This window comes from Salmo salar, chromosome ssa27 (assembly GCF_905237065.1).
Source record: "Salmo salar chromosome ssa27, Ssal_v3.1, whole genome shotgun sequence".
Classification (NCBI taxonomy): domain Eukaryota; kingdom Metazoa; phylum Chordata; class Actinopteri; order Salmoniformes; family Salmonidae; genus Salmo; species Salmo salar.
The window spans coordinates 28,087,084-28,106,810 of NC_059468.1; the positions used below are offsets into that span (position 1 = coordinate 28,087,084).

General features: G+C 43.7%; 1 protein-coding gene across 3 annotated transcripts; it reads left to right on the top strand.

The window, feature by feature from the left end:
* Positions 1-350: 350 nt before the first annotated feature.
* On the top strand, positions 351-19,048 carry LOC106588844 (sorting nexin-10B). Of its 3 annotated transcripts, XM_045709779.1 has the most exons (8): positions 351-667; positions 916-1,074; positions 13,051-13,090; positions 13,835-13,921; positions 14,103-14,203; positions 15,254-15,352; positions 17,450-17,656; positions 17,872-19,048. In XM_045709779.1, the coding sequence occupies exons 2-8, from the start codon at positions 1,055-1,057 to the stop codon at positions 18,041-18,043; spliced, it is 726 nt and encodes a 241-aa protein (XP_045565735.1). In that variant the 5' UTR covers positions 351-667; positions 916-1,054; the 3' UTR covers positions 18,044-19,048. The 3 variants fall into 3 exon arrangements, with proteins under 3 accessions (XP_045565735.1, XP_014033799.1, XP_014033800.1); XM_014178324.2 differs by lacking the exon at positions 916-1,074 and having other exon boundaries at positions 352-667; XM_014178325.2 differs by lacking the exons at positions 351-667; positions 916-1,074 and having other exon boundaries at positions 13,045-13,090; positions 14,123-14,203.
* The last annotated feature ends 679 nt before the right edge of the window (positions 19,049-19,727 follow it).

Here is a 19,727-nt window from a genome sequence, read left to right on the forward strand (position 1 = left end):
GCTTCCTCTTCCTGGCTCCTTTCCTTTAATGTGTTTTCTTCAGCTGCACTGATCTGAAAATACAGGACAGATAGATTGCAGCGATATGACAGAAATTTATGAGGGGGATTTGCTCTCATCCATTTTCTTATTTTTGTCTGCATATGATCGTTGATAAATCGTTATTTTAACAGAAAAGTTGTCCTTAATGATGGAAAATAATACAAGGGGGGAAGCAAGCTGACTATTGAGATGCACCCAATATTGCCAATCGCCTTGCCAGGTACTAGCCGCTAATTGCGATTAGGGGCAGGTGTGCACTGGAACTAAAACTGACTAAAGTCAGCTATTCAGCGGTTATTTTACCAGTAAACAATACATGCTGTCTGTGGGGGGAAGTCAGCAAAGAAAGACACATCCGCTCCTATAGCGCAGTCAAATAATTGTTTCATTTATTATTTTTAATGCGAGGTTTGGTTGTACACCAGTTTTAACAGGTCAAAAAAAATCACACGATTTCAGACCAGGAGCGTGCACGTACCAAAGGAAACAGAGCGCGCGCATCATTATCATATTCAATCAAACTGCAGTCGTCAGACCCACGAAACAGAGCAGTCAGCGAAGAATATCCTGCTCATGCGGCACTAACGAATTACCAGCCGAAAGGATAAATAAAGCGATACCAAAGGTAAAACACGTAGACTTACTATGCCTTTTATTAGAGATAAACATGCTTTTAATGTTGTGAAAAAGTAAAGTTTACTATATTGACTCTGGTGCGTTTGCAACGGTTCAAATGCCAAACAAACCTGTGGAATGCAATCACCATTTCTCAGTATTGTTCTGTATTTCAAGAGCGTGACCATTTTGTCTCTGTTTGCAAAATGTATTTATTGCAGGCGGTCTAATCTCTCGGCTTCCTCAATTTCGTTTCAGCCTAGGGGCCTCAAAAGGAACTCATGAGGGGCTGCAGTGGTTCAAGGATCTTCAAATCCATACCCACACATGTAGTCAGAGCTGGCCCTAGCCTTTTGGGGTCAACCTAAGCTTGGCTGAACACATTACATTTTTAAAAATGTTTATTTCTGATAAAAGGTAGTTAATTTCATCTGGCATGTAGCCCAGTTTCCTAATATGTTATATCCCAGCTGCTTGATGTAGTTTAAGTGATCATGAAAAAACAGGCCTTAGGGAATTCCCCCCTCCCTGCCAGCTATTAGTGCTATTGGTCACTGTGGCACCATCTCGCCTTCTGAACTTTCTATTCCCAGCCTATTGTTCTACGTCACAATGCCTGCTTTGCTATTGTTGGAAATGAGACCTGCCCACGTTGCTGCTAGCTGAAATGTAAACAACAATTACTCATGGAACTCTGAGGTTGTCTCATTGTTTCCTATAGGAAAATATAAGTATGTCTGTATTTTGCCAAATCTCGCTGTGTGTAGATTTTTTTTAAATTGGACACCATTTTAATCATGACTATCTCCTAATTATGTAAGGCTGGGCAGTGTACTCCGTTGTCAAACGCTAGCTCTGAAATACCCTCTGCACTTGGACCGCTGAGCTCCCCCCATTGTTTACCTGTGGAGAGGCGTGCTGGTATATTTTGCAATGTGTAGTAGGGTCACTTTAGTAGGGTGCCACATGAGCGTTTACTTTTTAAGTTCTTCTCTAAGCAGTTGAGGTTTGCTGTTGTGACAAAATATGCCTGGTCTGCGCTGTTGGGTGTCTTTGGTTGAACACTGTCCCTTTTGGGAAATTTTTCTCCAATCTCAAACATAACACAACATCCCCACATATAGTGCATAAATACACTGCTCAAAAAAATAAAGGGAACACTTAAACAACACAATGTAACTCCAAGTCAATCACACTTCTGTGAAATCAAACTGTCCACTTAGGAAGCAACACTGATTGACAATACATTTCACATGCTGTTGTGCGAATGGAATAGACAACAGGTGGAAATTATAGGCAATTAGCAAGACACCCCCAATAAAGGAGTGGTTCTGCAGGTGGGGACCACAGACCACTTCTCAGTTCCTATGCTTCCTAGCTGATGTTTTGGTCACTTTTGAATGCTGGCGGTGCTTTCACTCTAGTGGTAGCATGAGACGGAGTCTACAACCCACACGTGGCTCAGGTAGTGCAGCTCATCCAGGATGGCACATCAATGCGAGCTGTGGCAAGAAGGTTTGCTGTGTCTGTCAGCGTAGTGTCCAGAGCATGGAGGCGCTACCAGGAGACAGGCGAGTACATCAGGAGACGTGGAGGAGGCCGTAGGAGGGCAACAACCCAGCAGCAGGACCGCTACCTCCGCCTTTGTGCAAGGAGGAGCAGGAGAAGCACTGCCAGAGCCCTGCAAAATGACCTCCAGCAGGCCACAAATGTGCATGTGACTGCTCAAACGGTCAGAAACAGACTCCATGAGGGCCCGACGTCCACAGGTGGGGGTTGTGCTTACAGCCCAACACCGTGCAGGACGTTTGGCATTTGCCAGAGAACACCAAGATTGGCAAATTCGCCACTGGCGCCCTGTGCTCTTCACAGATGAAAGCAGGTTCACACTGAGCATATGTGACAGTCTGACAGAGTCTGGAGACGCCGTGGAGAACGTTCTGCTGCCTGCAACATCCTCCAGCATGACCGGTTTGGCGGTGGGTCAGTCATGGGGTGGAATTTCTTTGGGGGGCCGCACAGCCCTCCATGTGCTCGCCAGAGGTAGCCTGACTGCCATTAGGTACCAAGGTGAGATCCTCAGACCCCTTGTGAGACAATATTCTGGTGCGGTTGGCCCTGGGTTCCTCCTAATGCAAGACAATGCTAGACCTCATGTGGCTGGAGTGTGTCAGCAGTTCCTGCAAGAAGAAGGCATTGATGCTATGGACTGGCCCGCCCGTTCCCTAGACCTGAATCCAATTGAGCACATCTGGGACATCATGTCTCGCTCCATCCACCAACAGACTGCACCACAGACTGTCCAGGAGTTGGCGGATGCTTTAGTCCAGGCCTGGGAGGAGATCCCTCAGGAGATCATCCGCCACCTCATCAGGAGCATGCCCAGGTGTTGTAGGGAGGTCATACAGGCACGTGGAGGCCACACACTACTGAGCCTCATTTTGACTTGTTTTAAGGACATTACATCAAAGTTGGATCAGCCTGTAGTGTGGTTTTCCTCTTTAATTTTGAGTGTGACTCCAAATCCAGACCTCCATGGGTTGATTAATTGGATTTCCATTGATTCTTTTTGTGATTTTTGTTGTCAGCACATTCAACTATGTAAAGAAAAAATTATTTAATAAGATTATTTCTTTCATTCAGATCTAGGATGTGTTGTTTAAGTGTTCCCTTAATTTTTTTGAGCAGTATACATTCAACAATGTAAATCATGAGCAGTTTCACAAACTGTGGATCGGATAAATTTACATTTCATATAGTTCAGATTTATGGTGGGGGTGAACGATTTCTGGGGTCTGGCGGTTTGGTATACTTGGGATGAAATAACAATCTTTGTCACATGCTTTGTAAACAACTGGTGTGGATTTATGGTGAAATGCTTACAATACAAGCATTGCTAGCTATTTGATTAACTTTGCTAGCTAATGAAAACATTGCCATCTAAAGTAAATTTCACAACATGATGGCGAAGTTGTTTCTTACCAAATATGTGCCTACTTTAGTAATGTCATCGTATTCCCAAGCCTCTATAGTGTCATTTAAATGAGTCATTAGCCCATGTTCTACTTTTGCGCATCAATATGGCTGCGGCATTGATAACAAGGGCAACGTTGTGACGGGTGCAAACCATGGATATGCAGCTGGATTTATTGTGAAGTTGACTGTTGGAAATAAAATGTTCCGTGACATGTAGCCTCAAATTTAATTAGAATTCTAACAAAGTAAACAGTTAGCTAGGCAAGATTTGAGGCTTAAAATCAAAGCAGAGGTTGGAATTGCAGTATATTTAATTAGAGAATTTAGACGTGAGCTAGCTTCTTTTGACACTGGTTTCCTCTAGACAAACTTGCTTAGCAACTGGATATTTACGTGTTTGGTGGTGAGAATTAGTTCCAATATTTGGTTAATCCTTGTGATTGGAGCATAGCTGTGAGGGTTATGGGATCAGGATTAATTTGTGCAAATGCAGCCCACAATTCGAGCCCCCCTGAGCATCCCATTGGTTCCTGCATGAACTGCCCCCCCCTCCTGCCGACTGTGACGTAGTCATACTTGTGGCTCTTTTGCATGTGTCAAAGGGGAATAAGTGTTATACTTTGCCCTCAATGTCATTTACAGAACTGTGGGAAAATGGTGCCTGACAGGCTGGGGCAAAGGACACTGTCTACCAGCCGCTCCCCCTCAGGAGACATAAAAGATTTAGCATGAATCCTCAGATCCTCAAAAGGTTCTACAGCTGCACCATCGAGAGCATCCTAACTGGTTGCATCACTGCCTGGTATGGCAACTGCTCAGCCTCTGACCGCAAGGCACTACAGAGGGTAGTGCGTACAGCCCAGTACATACTGGGGCCAAGTTCCCTGCCATCCAGGATTTCTATACCAGGCGGTGTCAGAGGAAGGCCCTAAATCGACTCCAGCCACCCTAGTCATAGACTGTTCTCTCTGCTACTGCACGGCAAGCGGTACCGGAGCGCCAAGTCTAGGTCCAAGAGGCTTCTAAACAGCTTCTACCCCCAAGCCATAAGACTCCTGACCATCTAGTCAAATGGCTTCCCAGACTATTTACATTGCCCCTCCCCTCTCCACTGTTGTCTTCTATGCATAGTCACTTTAATAACTCTACCTACATGTACCTCAACTAACCGGTGCCCCCACACATTGACTCTGTACCGGCACCCCCTGTGTATGTATTTAAAAACGTTTTTTACTGCTGCTCTTTAGTAGTTTTATCTCTTATTCTTCTCCCTATTTTTTTGGAAACTGCACTGTTGGTTAGGGGCTCGTAAGTATGTATTTCACTGTAGTGTTTGGCACATGTTAGGGCTGGGCGATATGGACCAAAAGTCATATCCCGACTATATTTAGGCTGAAGATCGATATAAGATATATATATATATTCCCTATTTTTTTTTTTCCGCAAAGTGAGAGCAAATGTTCAGTCAAAGCCAGATATGACATGTCTCAAGTAGTTTTATTGAAAGCAGCTATTTCAGTGAACAGTTGAAAAATCAAATGAATAAATGATAAACAGGGCTCTTCACCTGGTTCAGATTAAATGCTCAGCTGTTCAAATACCAATAACATGTAAACATAAACACTGTTCTAACAGGAGTACCTTTTTTGAAATCAAAGCTCCAATAGGTGCACATTTAAATAAAAATGTATGAGAAGTCAACTTTTTTTTAGTTTGACAACTTTAAATGGCTTATTAAAATCAAATTACAGATTTCTTCTCCTTTCTAACAAATCCACAGATGCAAATAACGAACATTATAAAATTTGACAAACCCTAGTAAGGGCAGCAATTATATATAAATAAAGTGCTCAGTTTGAGAATGTTTTTTAAACATCAGCCTGAGATTACCATTTGCTTTTTGTTAACTCAATTTCTTATCTGAACAGCCTCAACATGTTGCACAAGAAACAGACTATCAACTCAAAGATTTTCCCCCTCTTTTTTTACTTTGATAAACAGTAATGCTGTCTTGAGGTAGACATTAGGCACACTGCGGGAAAATGAAGTTTGCCGTGAGCTTTGTTTCGGGGCTGGAGCTTTTTCGGGTTGTCGACGGCTTGCGGCTGGGGCTTCTGCAGCGCGCAGTTTCACACACTCTTCGTATTGCAGTTTGTGCCACTGTTTTAGGTGGTGAAAAATATTTGTAGTGCTTCCACCCCTGGCTGTAACTTTTTTTTATGGCACTGCCTACATATAACGTGATTTTGTTGCTCATCTGATACTTTGAATCCGAACCCTCTCCAAATTACTGAGCCAATGCTTTTTCTTTTACTAACCAATTCCTCCTCAAAACGCTCCGCAGACGCTGTTGCTTCCTCCATGTTTGTTGAAGTGTCTGTTCCTGCCCCTCCCCCCTCTGTGCATGAAAGAGGAGGGGCGGGGAGCAGCGCAGAGAGCTCCGGGTCTGCAGCTTGCTTGGAGCAAGGATCAAAGCGCAAATTTGAACTATATCGATATATGCGAAATGGTCAAATTTCATATCACATTTAAAATATATCGATATTTTTTTATATCGACATATCGCCCAGCCCTAGCACATGTGACTAATAAAATTCCTCTAGACCACGATCAGCTGCTTTGTCTTGCTGACATTGAGGGAGAGGTTGTCAACACTGCCAGGTCTGTCTCATCGTTGGTTGTCAGGCCTATATCACTGCCGTGTTGTCAAACGTAATGACGTTGGTGTTGTGCGCGGCCACGCAGTCATAGGTGAACATGGAGTACAGGAGGAGGATAAAGCACACACTCAGAAGGGGGCAACAACCCATCTGCCAGGCTGACCCTCATAACCTGGGGGCAGCCCATTAGGAAGTCCAGGATCCACTTGCAGAGGGAGGTGTTCAGTCCCAGGGTACCAAGCTTAGTGATGAGCTTGGAGGGCATTATGGTGTAGAACACTGAGTGGGAAGGGGCAGTGTAGAGTGCGTTATCTGTTGGGGCGGTATGCGAATTGGAGTGGTTCCAAAGTGTCTGGGATGATGGTGCCTTTTGTTTTTTAAGCGTTTCTTGACTACAGATGTGAGCGCTACGGCGATTTTAGTAATTTACACAGCTTACTTTGGTATTCTTGGGAACAGGGACTATGGTCTTGAAACACGTAGGTATAACAGACTTGGTCAGGGAGGTTGACAATGTCAGTGAAGACACTTGCTAGCTGGTCAGCGCATGCGCAGAGTACGCATCCTGGTATTCTGGCTTTGTGAATGATAACCTATTTAAAGGTCTTACTTACATCGGGTACGGAGAGCGTGATAAGTCTTCCAGAACAGCTGGTACACTCACGGATGGTTCAGTGTTGCTTGCCTCAACGCGAGCATAGAGGCTGGTAGGCTCGCGTCACTGGTGCAGCTAGTGGCTGGGTTTCCCTTTTTGTAAACTGTGGTAGTTTGCAAGCCCTGCCACATCAAGCATCAGAACCGGTGTAGGAGGATTTTTGATCTTAGTCCTGTATTGAGGCTTTACCTGTTTTTGGTGATTCATCAGAGAGCGTAGCAGGATTTCTTGTTAGTGTCCCGCTCCTTGACAGCGGGAGCTCTAGCCTTTTAGCTCTGTGCAGATGTTGTCTGTAATCCATGGCTTCTGGTTGGTATATGTGCGTACGGTCACTGTGGGATGTAGTCAATGCGTATCGGCGGCCTGACGGTTGAGTGGGGGTGTGCGGTCGGTGGCAATCCTTAACCCCGCCCGTGCTTCCATGCTAACCAAACAAACACCACTGATTTTACTTGCCAGGTTTGCACTCTTGTGATTCTGTCAACCATCTTCATGAGGTAGTCACCTGGAATGCATTTCAATTAACAGGTGTGCCTTGTTCATTTGTGGAATTTCTTTCCTTAGTGCGTTTCAGTTGTTGTGACAAGGTAGGGGTGATATACAGAAGAGAGCCCTATTTGGTGAATAACCAAGTCCATATTATGGCAAGAACAACTCAAATAAGCAAAGAGAAACGACAGTCCATTACTTTGACTGACCTTCATGTCTTAATCTGGAACATTTCAGTGCAGTCGCAAAAACCGCCAAGTGCTATGATGAAACTTGCTCTCATGAGGACCGCCACAGGAAAGGAAGACCCAGAGTTGGCTCTGCTGCAGAGGATAAGTTCATTAGTTACCAGTCTCAGAAATTGCAGCCCAATGTTTCAGAGTTCAAGTAAGACACATCTCAACATCAACTGTTCAGAGGAGACTGTGTGAATCAGGTCTTCAAGGTTGAATTGCTGCAAGGAAACCACTACTAAAGGACACCAATAAGAAGAGACTTGCTTGGGCCAAGAAACATGAACAATGGACAATAGACTGGTGGAAGTCTGTCCTTCTGGTCTGAGTCCTAATTTGCGATTTTTGGTTCCAACCGCCGTGTCTTTGTGACGCAGAGTAGGTGAACGGCTCTCCGCATGTGTGGTTCTCACCATGGAGGTGTGATGATGCTTTGCTGGGGACACTGTCAGTGTTTTTTATTTTTTGAATTCAAGGCACACTTAAACAGCATGGCTACCACAGCATTCTGCAGTGATACACCATCCCATCTTGTTTCCACTTAGTGGAACTATCATTTTGTTTTTCAAAAGGATAATGACCTGAAACACACCTCCAGGCTGTGGAAGGGCTATTTGACCAAGGAGATTGGAGTGCTGCAGCCGATCTGGCCTCCACAATCACCGGACCTCAACCAAATTGACATGGTTTGGAATGAGTCGGACCACAGACTGAAGGGAAAGCAGCCAACAAGTGCTCAGCATATGTGGGAACTCAGCTGGTTGAGAGTGCCAAGAGTTTGCAAACGGTGGCTACTTTGAAGAATCTAAAATATTTTGATTAGTCAAATTCTTTGTTTACTACATGATTCCAGATGTTATTTCTTAGTTTTGATGTCTTTACTATTCTACATTGTAAACTCAGCAAAAAAAGAAACATCCCTTTTTTAGGACCTTGTCTTTCAAAGAGTTTGAAAATCCAAATAACTTCACAGATCTTCATTGTAAAGGGTTTAAACACCATTTCCCACGCTTGTTCAATGAACCATAAACAATTATTGAACATGCACCTGTGAAACGGTCATTAAGACACTAACAGCTTACAGACGGTAGGCAATTAAGGTCTCAGTTATGAAAACGTAGGACACCAAAGAGGCCTTTCTACTGACTCTAGAAAAACACCAAAAGAAAGATGCCCAGGGTCCCTGCTCATCTGTGTGAACGGGCCTTAGGTATGCTGCAAGGAGGCATGAGGACTGCAGATGTGGCCAGGGAAATAAATTGCAATGTCCGTACTGTGAGATGGCACTACGGGGAGACAGGACGGACAGCTGATCGTCCTTGCAGTGGCAGACCACGTGTAACACCTGCACAGGATCGGTACATCTGAACATCACACCTGCGGGACCGGTACAGGATGGCAACAACTGCTTGAGTTACACCAGGAACGCACAATCCCTCCATCAGTGCTCAGACTGTCAGCAATAGGCTGAGAGAGGCTGGACTGAGGGCTTGTAAGGCAGGTCCTCACATGGCAACAACGTCTCCTATGGGCACAAACCCACCGTCACTGGACCAGACAGGACTGGCAAAAAGTGCTCGTCACTGAGTCGCGGTTTTGTCTCACCAGGGATGATGGTCGGATTCGCGCTTGTCGACGGAATGAACCTTACACCGAGGCCTGTACTCTGGAGCGGGATCGAGGTGGAGGGTCCGTCATGGTCTGGGGTGGTGTGTCACAGCATCATGGGACTGAGCTTGCTGTCATTGCAGGCAATCCCAACGCTGTGCGTTACAGGGAAGACATCCTCATGTGGTACCCTTCCTGCAGGCTCATCTTGACATGATCCTCCAGCATGACAATGCCACCACGCACAGAACGAGCAGTATGGCTGATTTCCTGCAAGACAGGAATGTCAGTGTTCTGCCATGTCCAGCGATGAGCCCGGCTCTCAAGGGTGAGGGCTATAATAGTGGAGTGATTTATTTCTTTCACCACATTCCCAGTGGGTCAGAAGTTTACATACACTCAATTAGTATTTGGTAGCATTGCCTTTACATTTAACTTGGGTCAAATGTTTCGGGTAGCCTTTCCACAAGCTTCCCACAATAAGTTGGGTGAATTCTGGCACATTCCTCCTGACAGAGCTGGTGTAACTGAGTCAGGTTTGCAGGCCTCCTTGCTTGCACACGCTTTTTCAGTTCTGCACACAAATTTTCTCTGGGATTGAGGTCAGGGCTTTGTGATGGCCACTCCAATACCTTGACTTTGTTGTTCTTAAGCCATTTTGCCACAACTTTGGAAGACCCATTTGCGACCAAGCTTTAACTTCCTGACTGATGTCTTGAGATGTTGCTTCAATATATCCACACAATTTTCCCTCCTCATGAAGCCATCTATTTTGTGAAGTGCACCAGCCCCTCCTGCAGCAAAGCACAACATGATGCTGCCACCCCCGTGCTTCACGGTTGGGATGGTGTTCTTCGGCTTGCGAGCTTCCCCTTTTTTTCCTCCTAACATAATGATGGCCATTATGGCCAAACAGTTCTATTTTTGTTTCATCTGACCAGAGGACATTTCTTCAAAGTATCATCTTTGTCCACATGTGCAGTTGCCAACCGTATTCTGGCTTTTTTTATGGTGGTTTTGGAGCAGTGGCTCCTTCCTTGCAGAGCGGCCTTTCAGGTTATGTCGATATAGTACTCGTTTTACTGCGGATATAGATACTTGTACCTGTTTCCTCCAGCATCTTCACAAGGTCCTTTGCTGTTGTTCTGGGATTGATTTGCACTTCGCACTAAAGTACGTTCCTCTCTAGGAGACAATGTGTCTCCTTCCTGAGCGGTATGACGGCTGCGTGGTCCCATGGTGTTATACTTGCGTACTATTGTTTGTACAGATGAACGTGGTACCTAAAGGCGTTTGGAAATTGCTCCCAAGGATGAACCAGACTTGTTGAGGTCTATAATTGTTTTTCTGATTTCTTTTGATTTTCCCATGCTGTCAAGCAAAGAGGCACTGAGTTGGAAGGTAGGCCTTAATACATCCACAGGTACACCTCCAATTGACTCAAATGATATCAATTAGCCTATCAGAAGTTTCTACTTGTGTCATGCACAAAGTAATGTCCTAACGGACTTGCAAAAACTTTAGTTTGTCAACCACGCCACATTTCTTGTTAACAAATGAGTTTTAATGACTCCAACCTAAGTGTATGTAAACTTCCGACTTCAACTGTATTTGGATGGCTGAGCGGCAAGGTGTAATAGATGGTATAAAATGCTGTATATACATGTGATATGAGTAAGGTATTTTAACATTATTTAGAGTGCATTGTATGAAGTGACTAGTGATCTGTTAAAGTAGCCAACGACATCTCTATGTAGGAAGCAGCCTCTGAGTTGGTGATTGCTGTTTGGCCTTGAGAGCTGTTTTTCAGTCTCTTGGTCCCAGCTTTGATGCACCTGTACTGACCTCGCCTTCTGGATGGTAGCGGGGTGAACAGGCAGTGGTTCAGGTGGTTGTCCTTGCTCTTTTTGTCCTTCCTGTGACATTTAGTGCTGTAGGTGTCATGGAGGGCAGGTAGTTTGCCCCGGGTGATGCGTTGTGCCGACCGCACCACCCTCTGGAGAGCCTTGCGGTTGATTGCGGTGCAGATGCCGTACCAGGCTGTGATGCAGCCCGACAGGATGCTCTCGCTTGTGCATCTGTAAAATGAGTAGGTGTGTCAACTTTTGACTGGTACTGTAGTTGTCCTCTGAACTTCTGTGTTAGGTGTCTAGGTGAGGTTAGAGTCAAGTATAGTGCCATAGTTTAATACAAAGAGCAAATTGAAATGGTGTCTGTGGATCTGGGCCCGGTTTCCTGATGGCAATGGAACCATTTTTAACAATGCATCTGTCCTACAACAGCCGAAGACGTAACATGTTTCCCGAAAACACCACGCGGTGAGAACGTTCTGTGAGTGCGTCGCTGGATCATATTTTTTTTGCTACTGATAGTTCAAAATAAAGGTAGCGCTGCTCTCTGATCAGCTTTCTCCATTAATCTTTCCCTAACATTAGTTACACAATACTGACGGATCGGCACCTAGACATATCACTTAACGGCTGCAAATACTGAGGCTGCTTATTCTGATTTACCTTATAATGCACTCAAATCACAGATTCCTTTGGCACATCATTGCACACGTTAAACATTTGACTGTAGCCTGCGAATAGAACTCAATTGACTGAACATTACATTTTTGCGAAACATGCTCTTTCTGTGCCATAGACCAAGGTTTCCCAAACTCGGTCCTAGGGCCTCCCTTGGTGCACGTTTTAGGTTTTTTCCCTAGCACTACACAGCTGATTCACATTATCAAAGCTTGATAATGAGTTGGTTATTTGAATAGCTGTGTTGTGCTACAGCAAAAACCAAAACGTGCACCCAGGGTTGGCCCAAGGACCGACTTTGGGAGACTGTGCCGTAGACTGATCAGGTGAAAGCGATGATCCCTTATTGTCACCTATTAAATCAGCATATTTTACTGTTGCACATCCTGATTGTTATAGGGGTACAATTGTTGGTGTAGAGGGTGAACAGAACTGGCAAAAGGACACTGCCATGGGGTACACCTGTATTGCTGGTTTGTGGGTCTGATGTGTTCGCATTGAACAGCACTCTTCTGACCCGACTGGTGAGAACCAACTGACTTGAGACACACATTGGCGTCCATGGTTGCAAGTTTGCAACAGAATATCAGGATGTATTGTGTTGAATACAGGAAGTTGACAAATGATTCTGGCATATGAATGTGGTTTATCCAGGTGCATGTAGATTTGAAGGAGAATCAACAGCTGTTGACTCTGTGGCCTGGTTTATAGTAGGGATGGGTGAAAAATCTCTTGCACATTGCGATATTATTTTTGACAAGTAACAATATATTTTCTGTTAGTGTTAGTTAGCGCTAGTCGGCTGTACCTGCTCTAAAACTGGTATTTTTCATCCTGTAGCTTGTTTTCATTCTTTATTTAAATGGTGAGCCAATAATTCAGTTTTATTTCCCTGACAGATCAACTCATTTCTATTGTCTCTCTGCAGTAGACATGTATTGAGCTATATGTTTGGTACTTCAATTTTCAATTGAATCGCCATACATATTGTATCGCCACCTAAGTGTCCCAATATCGTATCACGAGATACCTGGAAATTCCCAGCCCTAGTTTAGAGGAGAATTTGAATGGGTTGGTTAGGCTTTCTGTGTGCCAGAGAAGGTGTTTGGCCAAACATTGCCTTTAAAAAAAAGTGTGGTTTTACGCAAAATAACTGTAGAAACACTGTTACTAGAGAAGCATATAACCTCATTCTTGCCAGTTTGCCAATTGACTGAAGTTCTGTCCTGTCCCATCTCCCCCAGATTCCAGTCTACGATGGAGATTGACAGTCTAATGAAACAGGTGAGTGATAGACCTGTCATGACTCCCTAATCCTGCTCATGGAGACCTATAGGATGTGCTGACTTTAGTTCTTGCCCCAGCGCTAATACTCCTTATTGGGTTTTAGTGCTGGTCTGGAAAGCCTGCACATGCTGTAGTTGTCAAGGACGAAGGCAGAGCTGGTCAACATTCATTCTCTATTAAACCTCACACTAAATTAGTGTATTTTTGCCTATACTGTTTAGTTTTTCCTTGTTGTGAAAATTATTACACCGCACACTAAGTCTTAAATTAATACTCTTTGTCAGCAAGCTGGAGGTCAGCCAAACTTCAATGCATAAAGTACCGGTCTGAAGTGAGCTCTAACATGGCAGTCCCGTTAGTTCCCTTAAATACTAACAAGTTATATTTGCATGATTTAGCTTATCATTCATAATGTTTGCTATATTCATGTGACCAACCAATACCTCAAGTTTTCTTTAAGCTGGGACGTTGAAACAGATTCCTTTCTCTAAACGAGGTTCTGGGCGTGCTGCCAAATTGCAGATACTGATAGTGAGGATTCGTTCAGTCACTTGCATGAACACAGGAATTGGTTTATAGAAAAGCACAAATAAATAAAAAATCATCACACTTGGATGACAGAGGTTGGGTAACATTTCAGCTGAAATATTTCCTCTCCTGTGACTTCATTGCTCTTGAGCAAAGAAATTACCACACTCATGCCACACACTTCCCCTTTGAACACTGTTCTTTCTTTTGCAGGAGTTTGTCAGTGTTTGGGTCCAGGAGCCACAATTCCACAAAGATGACTTCTGGCACACGCACATTGACTATGAGATCTATTTACATGTGAGTAGTACTACTGCACGCTTCACTTGATGAACATCATTAAACATTAACATCTTCAGCTTCTGAGAGATTGAGGAAGCTGTGTATTTTTTGGTAACCTCTAACTTCATGACAATCTGAAGTGGGGTAATATTGGCTATAAACCCTCTGCTAATATGATTTACCACCCTCCTGTGTTAAGACCAATAGCATGTGTTTTAGGAAGAAGACTTCCTGTGTGCGGAGGCGATACAGTGAGTTTGTTTGGCTCCGGCAGCGTCTGCAGGACAACACTATGCTCATGTATGTATAATCCATAGTGATAGTTCACTGCAGGCCCACTTCACTACATCATTTGATCACTCCTGCAATGATGTATGCACTTGTCTTTCCAGGGGTTGACTTCATACTTTTGGTCATGTAGTGTATGTGGACACCTGCTCGTCGAATCTTTCCAAAATCATGAGCATTAATATGCAGTTGATCGCCCTTTTGCTGCTATAACATCCTCCACTCTTCTGGGAAGGCTCTTCACTAGTGCAGAAACATTACTGTGGACTTGCTCCCATTCGGCCACGAGCGTTAGTGAGGTCTGTCACTGATGTTGCGCAATTAGGCCTGGCTCGCAGTCGGCGTTCCAATTCATTCGATGGGGTTGATGTCAGGGCTCTGTGCAGGCCAGTGAAGTTCTTCCACACTGATCTTGACAAACGATTTCTGTATGGACCTCGCTTTGTGCATGGGGGCATTGTCATGCTGCCACAAAGTTGGAGGCACAGAATTGTCTAGAATGTCATTGTATGCTGTAGCGTTAAGATTTCCCCTTCACTGGAACTAAGGGGCCTTGCCCCAACCATGAAAAACAGCCCCAGAACATTATTCCTCAACCAAACTTTACAGTTTGCACTGCATTGGGGCAGGTAGTATTCTCCTGATTCATCACTCCAGAGAATGTATTTCCAAAATTCAATGGTGGCAAGCTTTACACAACTCCAACCAATGCTCGGTATTGTGCATGGTGATCTTAGGCTTGTGTGCGGCTGCTTGGCCATGGAAACCCATTTCATGAAGCTCACAGCGAACAGTTATTGTGCTGACGTTGCTTCCAGAGGCAGTTTGGAACTCTGTAGTGAGTGTTGCAACTCAGGATAGATGCTCTTCAGCACTCGGCGTTCCTGTTCTGTGAGCTTGTGGCCTACCACTTCGCAGCTGAGCCGTTGTTGCTCCTAGACGTTTCCACTTCACAATAACAGCACTTACTGTTGACAGGTGCAGCTCTAGCAGGGCAGACTTGTTGGAAAGGTGGCCTCCTATGACAGTGCCACATTGAAAGCCACTGTTGTCCCTTTCCAGAGAGTTGCCCAAACTGCCTCCCTGGAACCCTTTCTTCAGTCTGAAAAACCCCTACAAGGTCAACCAGAGGATGAATGGCCTGCGGCAGTTTCTAGAGATGTGAGTGTCCTTGTTTATTCCTCTCCTCAGCCTTATGAATGGCTGCCAGGTTTAGCATGTTCAAAAGGCTTGACGGGATGATCCAGACACAGCCCATCTATGGGTCTGATGCAACCAAAGTCACTGTCAGATGTTTTCCTACCTCAAGTGGTCGTCTGGTCAATACTGATGAACAATTAGTGCTTTTGGAAGTCGTTTGGGTTAGATTTAAAAAAATCACAGCTTTTGATTTAAGGTTCGATTTAAAAAAAAAAATGCATTGACATTACAATGATTTGCGCTTTCTAATGGAAATGGAGCCAAAAATTATGAACTATAACTTAATAATATGATTTAGTTTTTATTTGATTACTTTATTACTTTTCATTCCTTAAAGTCACCATCTCATCTCAGGCAGTAGCAGCCAGCCAGACAAGCTAACATCTATACAGTGCATTCTGAAAGTATTCAGAGCATTGACTGTATCCACATTTTGTTACTTTACAGCCTTACTCTAAAATTGATTAAATGGTTTCCCTCATCAATCTACACACAATACCCCATAATGACAAAGCAAAAACCTGTTTTTACATTTTTGCAAATGTATTAAAAATAATCGGAAATCACATTTGCATAAGTATTCAAACCCTTTAATCAGTACTTTGATGAAGCATCTTTGGCAGCGACTACAGCCTCGAGTCTTCTTGGGTATGACGCTACAAGTTTGGCACACCTATGTTTGAGTTTCTCCCATTCTATTCTGCAGATCCCCTCAAGCTCTCAGCTTGGATGGGGAGTGTCGCTGCACAGCTATTTTCAGGTCTCTCCAGTGATGTTAGATCGGGTTCAAATGGGTTATGGTCATTGTAGTTAGTTACCATGTTTCTACGCTGAATTAGGTTGAATATTTGCTTAATGAAAACTACAACTCCCTTCAGGCGTGTGTCCCACAGCCCCTAACTTGATATCTCTCTCGAAACGGCATTGGCCTCACAAATAAACTAAATGGAATTCAAGTAATTGAACTGACGTTAGTCAATTAGTTTAATAACCCAAAAATGAAATGTCGGTTAGTTGCAGTGGTGGCAAATACCCATTATCATACTTAAGTAAAAGTAAAGATGCATTAATAGAAAATGACAAAGTCAAAGTCACCCAGTAAAATACTACTTGAGTAAGTCAAAGTATTTGGTTTAAAATATACTTAAGTATCAAAAGTAAATGTAATTGATAAAAAGTACTTAAGTATCAAAAGTGTAAATCATTTCAAATTCCTTTATTAAGCAAACCACACGGCACCACTTTCTTGTTTTTTACATTTACGGCGAAGCAAGGGGCATGCAACACTTAACAACATAATTTACAAACAAAACGTGTTAGATCAGAGCCAGTAGATGACCAGGAATGTTATCTTATGTGTGAATTGAACCATTTCTGTCCTGCTAAGCATTCAAACTGTAATGCACTTTTAGGTGTCAGGGTAGAATGTATAGAGTTGTAAAATAAAGTACTGATACCAAAAAAAGTGAAAGTAAAAATACTTTCATGTACTACTTAAGTACTTTACACCACTGGTTAGTTACTCAGCACTACTGGTCAGTCCATAGCAATCTGTGGTGTAGATCCCTTTTTGTACATTAGGAATAATTTTTTGGGGATATTGTTATCCCAAATGAATGAATTTAATTGCTAATCACATGAATTCAGATTTTCCTCCAGTATGACATTTGTTTTATAAAGCCTCTGCTTGCCCTGTATAAGAGGTTATATCCATGGATTTATGGCACCAAACGCCATCCAGTGGCTTTTACCAGCAACTTCATTAATTTCCTCCACTCCACTTGAAACAGAAGCCATTTATGTTCTGATGATTACAATGTTGATCTCATTCTCGCCTAGTTTCTCCTGTCATAGAGCTTTGGCATAGGGTACCAGAGCTTAGACTAACAATTCACTTAATCTCCTACCACACTTTGTTTTTGACGTAATCAATGCTCCAGGTTACAAACTGAAAATACGGCTTGTATGGTGTTCTTGATAGTTGCATGTATCTACTGATAGTTTTCTTGACTGTTCTTTAATTAGCCAACAAATTAATCTTTGTCTCCTCGTCCCCAGTATCGTCCAGGACCCCCTGCTGCTGTCTGACAGTAGAGTGCACCTGTTCCTCCAGTCCCAGCTGAGCATGACCAAGATGGAGGCATGTGTCTTGGGCCAGACACGCTACACAGTGGCACAGGCCATCCAGATGTGTACCGACTGTCACCGCACACGCTTCCCCATAGAGAAGGGCAGCAAGGTGTACTTCAACTCAGACTGCGAAAGGTAAGAGTACGGTATGCCACACCTAACAGGTGTGGCATATCAAGAAGCTACAGATTTTGTCCTAAATTTTAGCTTGAGACTGTTTTTCAATGACATCCATTGATTGACTCACAACAGAGATTGTCTATGAAAAAATGCATGATTTGATATCAGCTGCTGTTGGAGAAATGATGCAAGCCGACATGACCTCTGCCCTTTTTATTCTGTGCTTTCAGCCTCACCAGCACCACGTCAAGCCATGACTCGGGGGTCCCCCAGAGCCCCAGCCCTCTACCCTTTGACTGCAGCACCTGTGAAAATTCTGACAGCAACATTCGCATCTGGGATGAGGGATTCTTCAGCGGTCTGTCAGAGTCGTCGTGTGACCAGGAACACACGGAGCCCTGACACACCACTTCCACACACACGCGCACAAAGGGGCTGTTTCCCAGACAAAGATTAAGCCTAGTCCTGCATGCTAAATGGAGATTCTGCTTTAAGTTCTTTTTAGTCCAGGGTTAGGCTTAATCTTTGTCTGGGAAACCACTCAAAAGACTGTTTGCTACTGTTCTTGATGCGCTTCTCAAACCTCTGATTAACTGGTGGCGTAGAAAGGTATATTTATGTGGTTCTGTTGGAATTCTCTCTGCGTCCCCATCCGTCTTTTTAAAATTACTGAGCTATGTTTTCTTAAAGGATGTTTTATTATATTGACCTACCCTCTATTGCGGCCCGACTGGTGTTGCTAGTGAATGTCCAAAACCGAACGTTGTCTTAATGCAGTATCTCATTCTTGAAGTCTAACTTGTGCCTTACATTTTGTTCCTTTTATGGGAATCAGTTTACCTGCAATCATACTGGGAAAGATTCTTAAATTATACTTAAAAAATAATATTTGCACGATTTAACTGCTCTAAGGTTAGCAAGGGAGGCTGAGTGTTGTATAGGCTCACTTAAAAAAAAAAAAAAAAAAGATTTGTTAAATCTTAAGTATTCCAAGTATCAAATGTTTTATTTTTAAGAACTAACTTGATGGTTTATTGACTTAGTGGTAGGTGCCCTTTGAAATCCTGGAATGTCCAAGTAATTTTTGTTGAAATGTGCTTTGGTTTCTTGTTAAGGTTATCCCTGGGCTTTCCTTCAGCATTAACTTCAGTAGGCTTAGAAGAGGCTGGTGGGAAGTGCTGTAGGACAGACTTATTTTAATGGCTGCAATGGTATCAAACACATGGAAACCACATTTGACTCGATTCCAGCCATGACAATGAGCCTGTCCTCTTATAGCTCCTCCCACCATTCTCTGGCCTAGATGTCTTCTGTTATGAGTGATCTATACTGAACAAAAATATAAACGCCTGTAAAGTGTTGGTCCTATGAGCTGAAATAAAAGATCCCAGAAATGTTCAATATGCACAAAGCCTATTTCTCAATTTGTGCACATCCCTGTTAGGGAGCGTTTCTCCTTTGCAAAGATAATCCATCCACCTGACAGGTGTGGCATATCAAGAAGCTAATTAAACCATGATCATTACACAGGTGCACCTTGTGCTAGGGACTAAAGGCCACTCTAAAATGTGTCATTTTGTCACACAACACAATGCCACAGATGCCTCAAGTTGAGAGCATGCAATTGACGTGCTACTGCAGGAATGTCCAGAGCCGCCAACATGGTTTTAGAGAATTTGGCAGTACATCCAACCGGCCTCACAACCGCAGACTACGTGTAACCACGCCAGCCCAGGACCACATCCAGCTGATCAAACTGGGTTGGCACAACCAAAGAATTTCTGCACCAACTGTCAAAAAGTCCCCGGGAAGCTCATCTGCGTGCTCGTTATCACCAGGGTCTCGACCTGACTGCAGTTCGGCGTCATAACGGATGTCAGTGGGAAAATGCTCACCTTCGATGGCACGCTGAAGTGTGCTTTTCACGGCTAAATCCTGGTTTCAACTGTAACAGGCAGACCTAGTTTTGTGTCATGGGTCAGTGATTTGCTGATGTCAGCGTTGTGAAGAGTACCCCATGGTGGAGTTATGGGATGGGCATGCAGAAGCTATGAGCAGTTGCATTTTTTTCCCCGACAATTTGAAT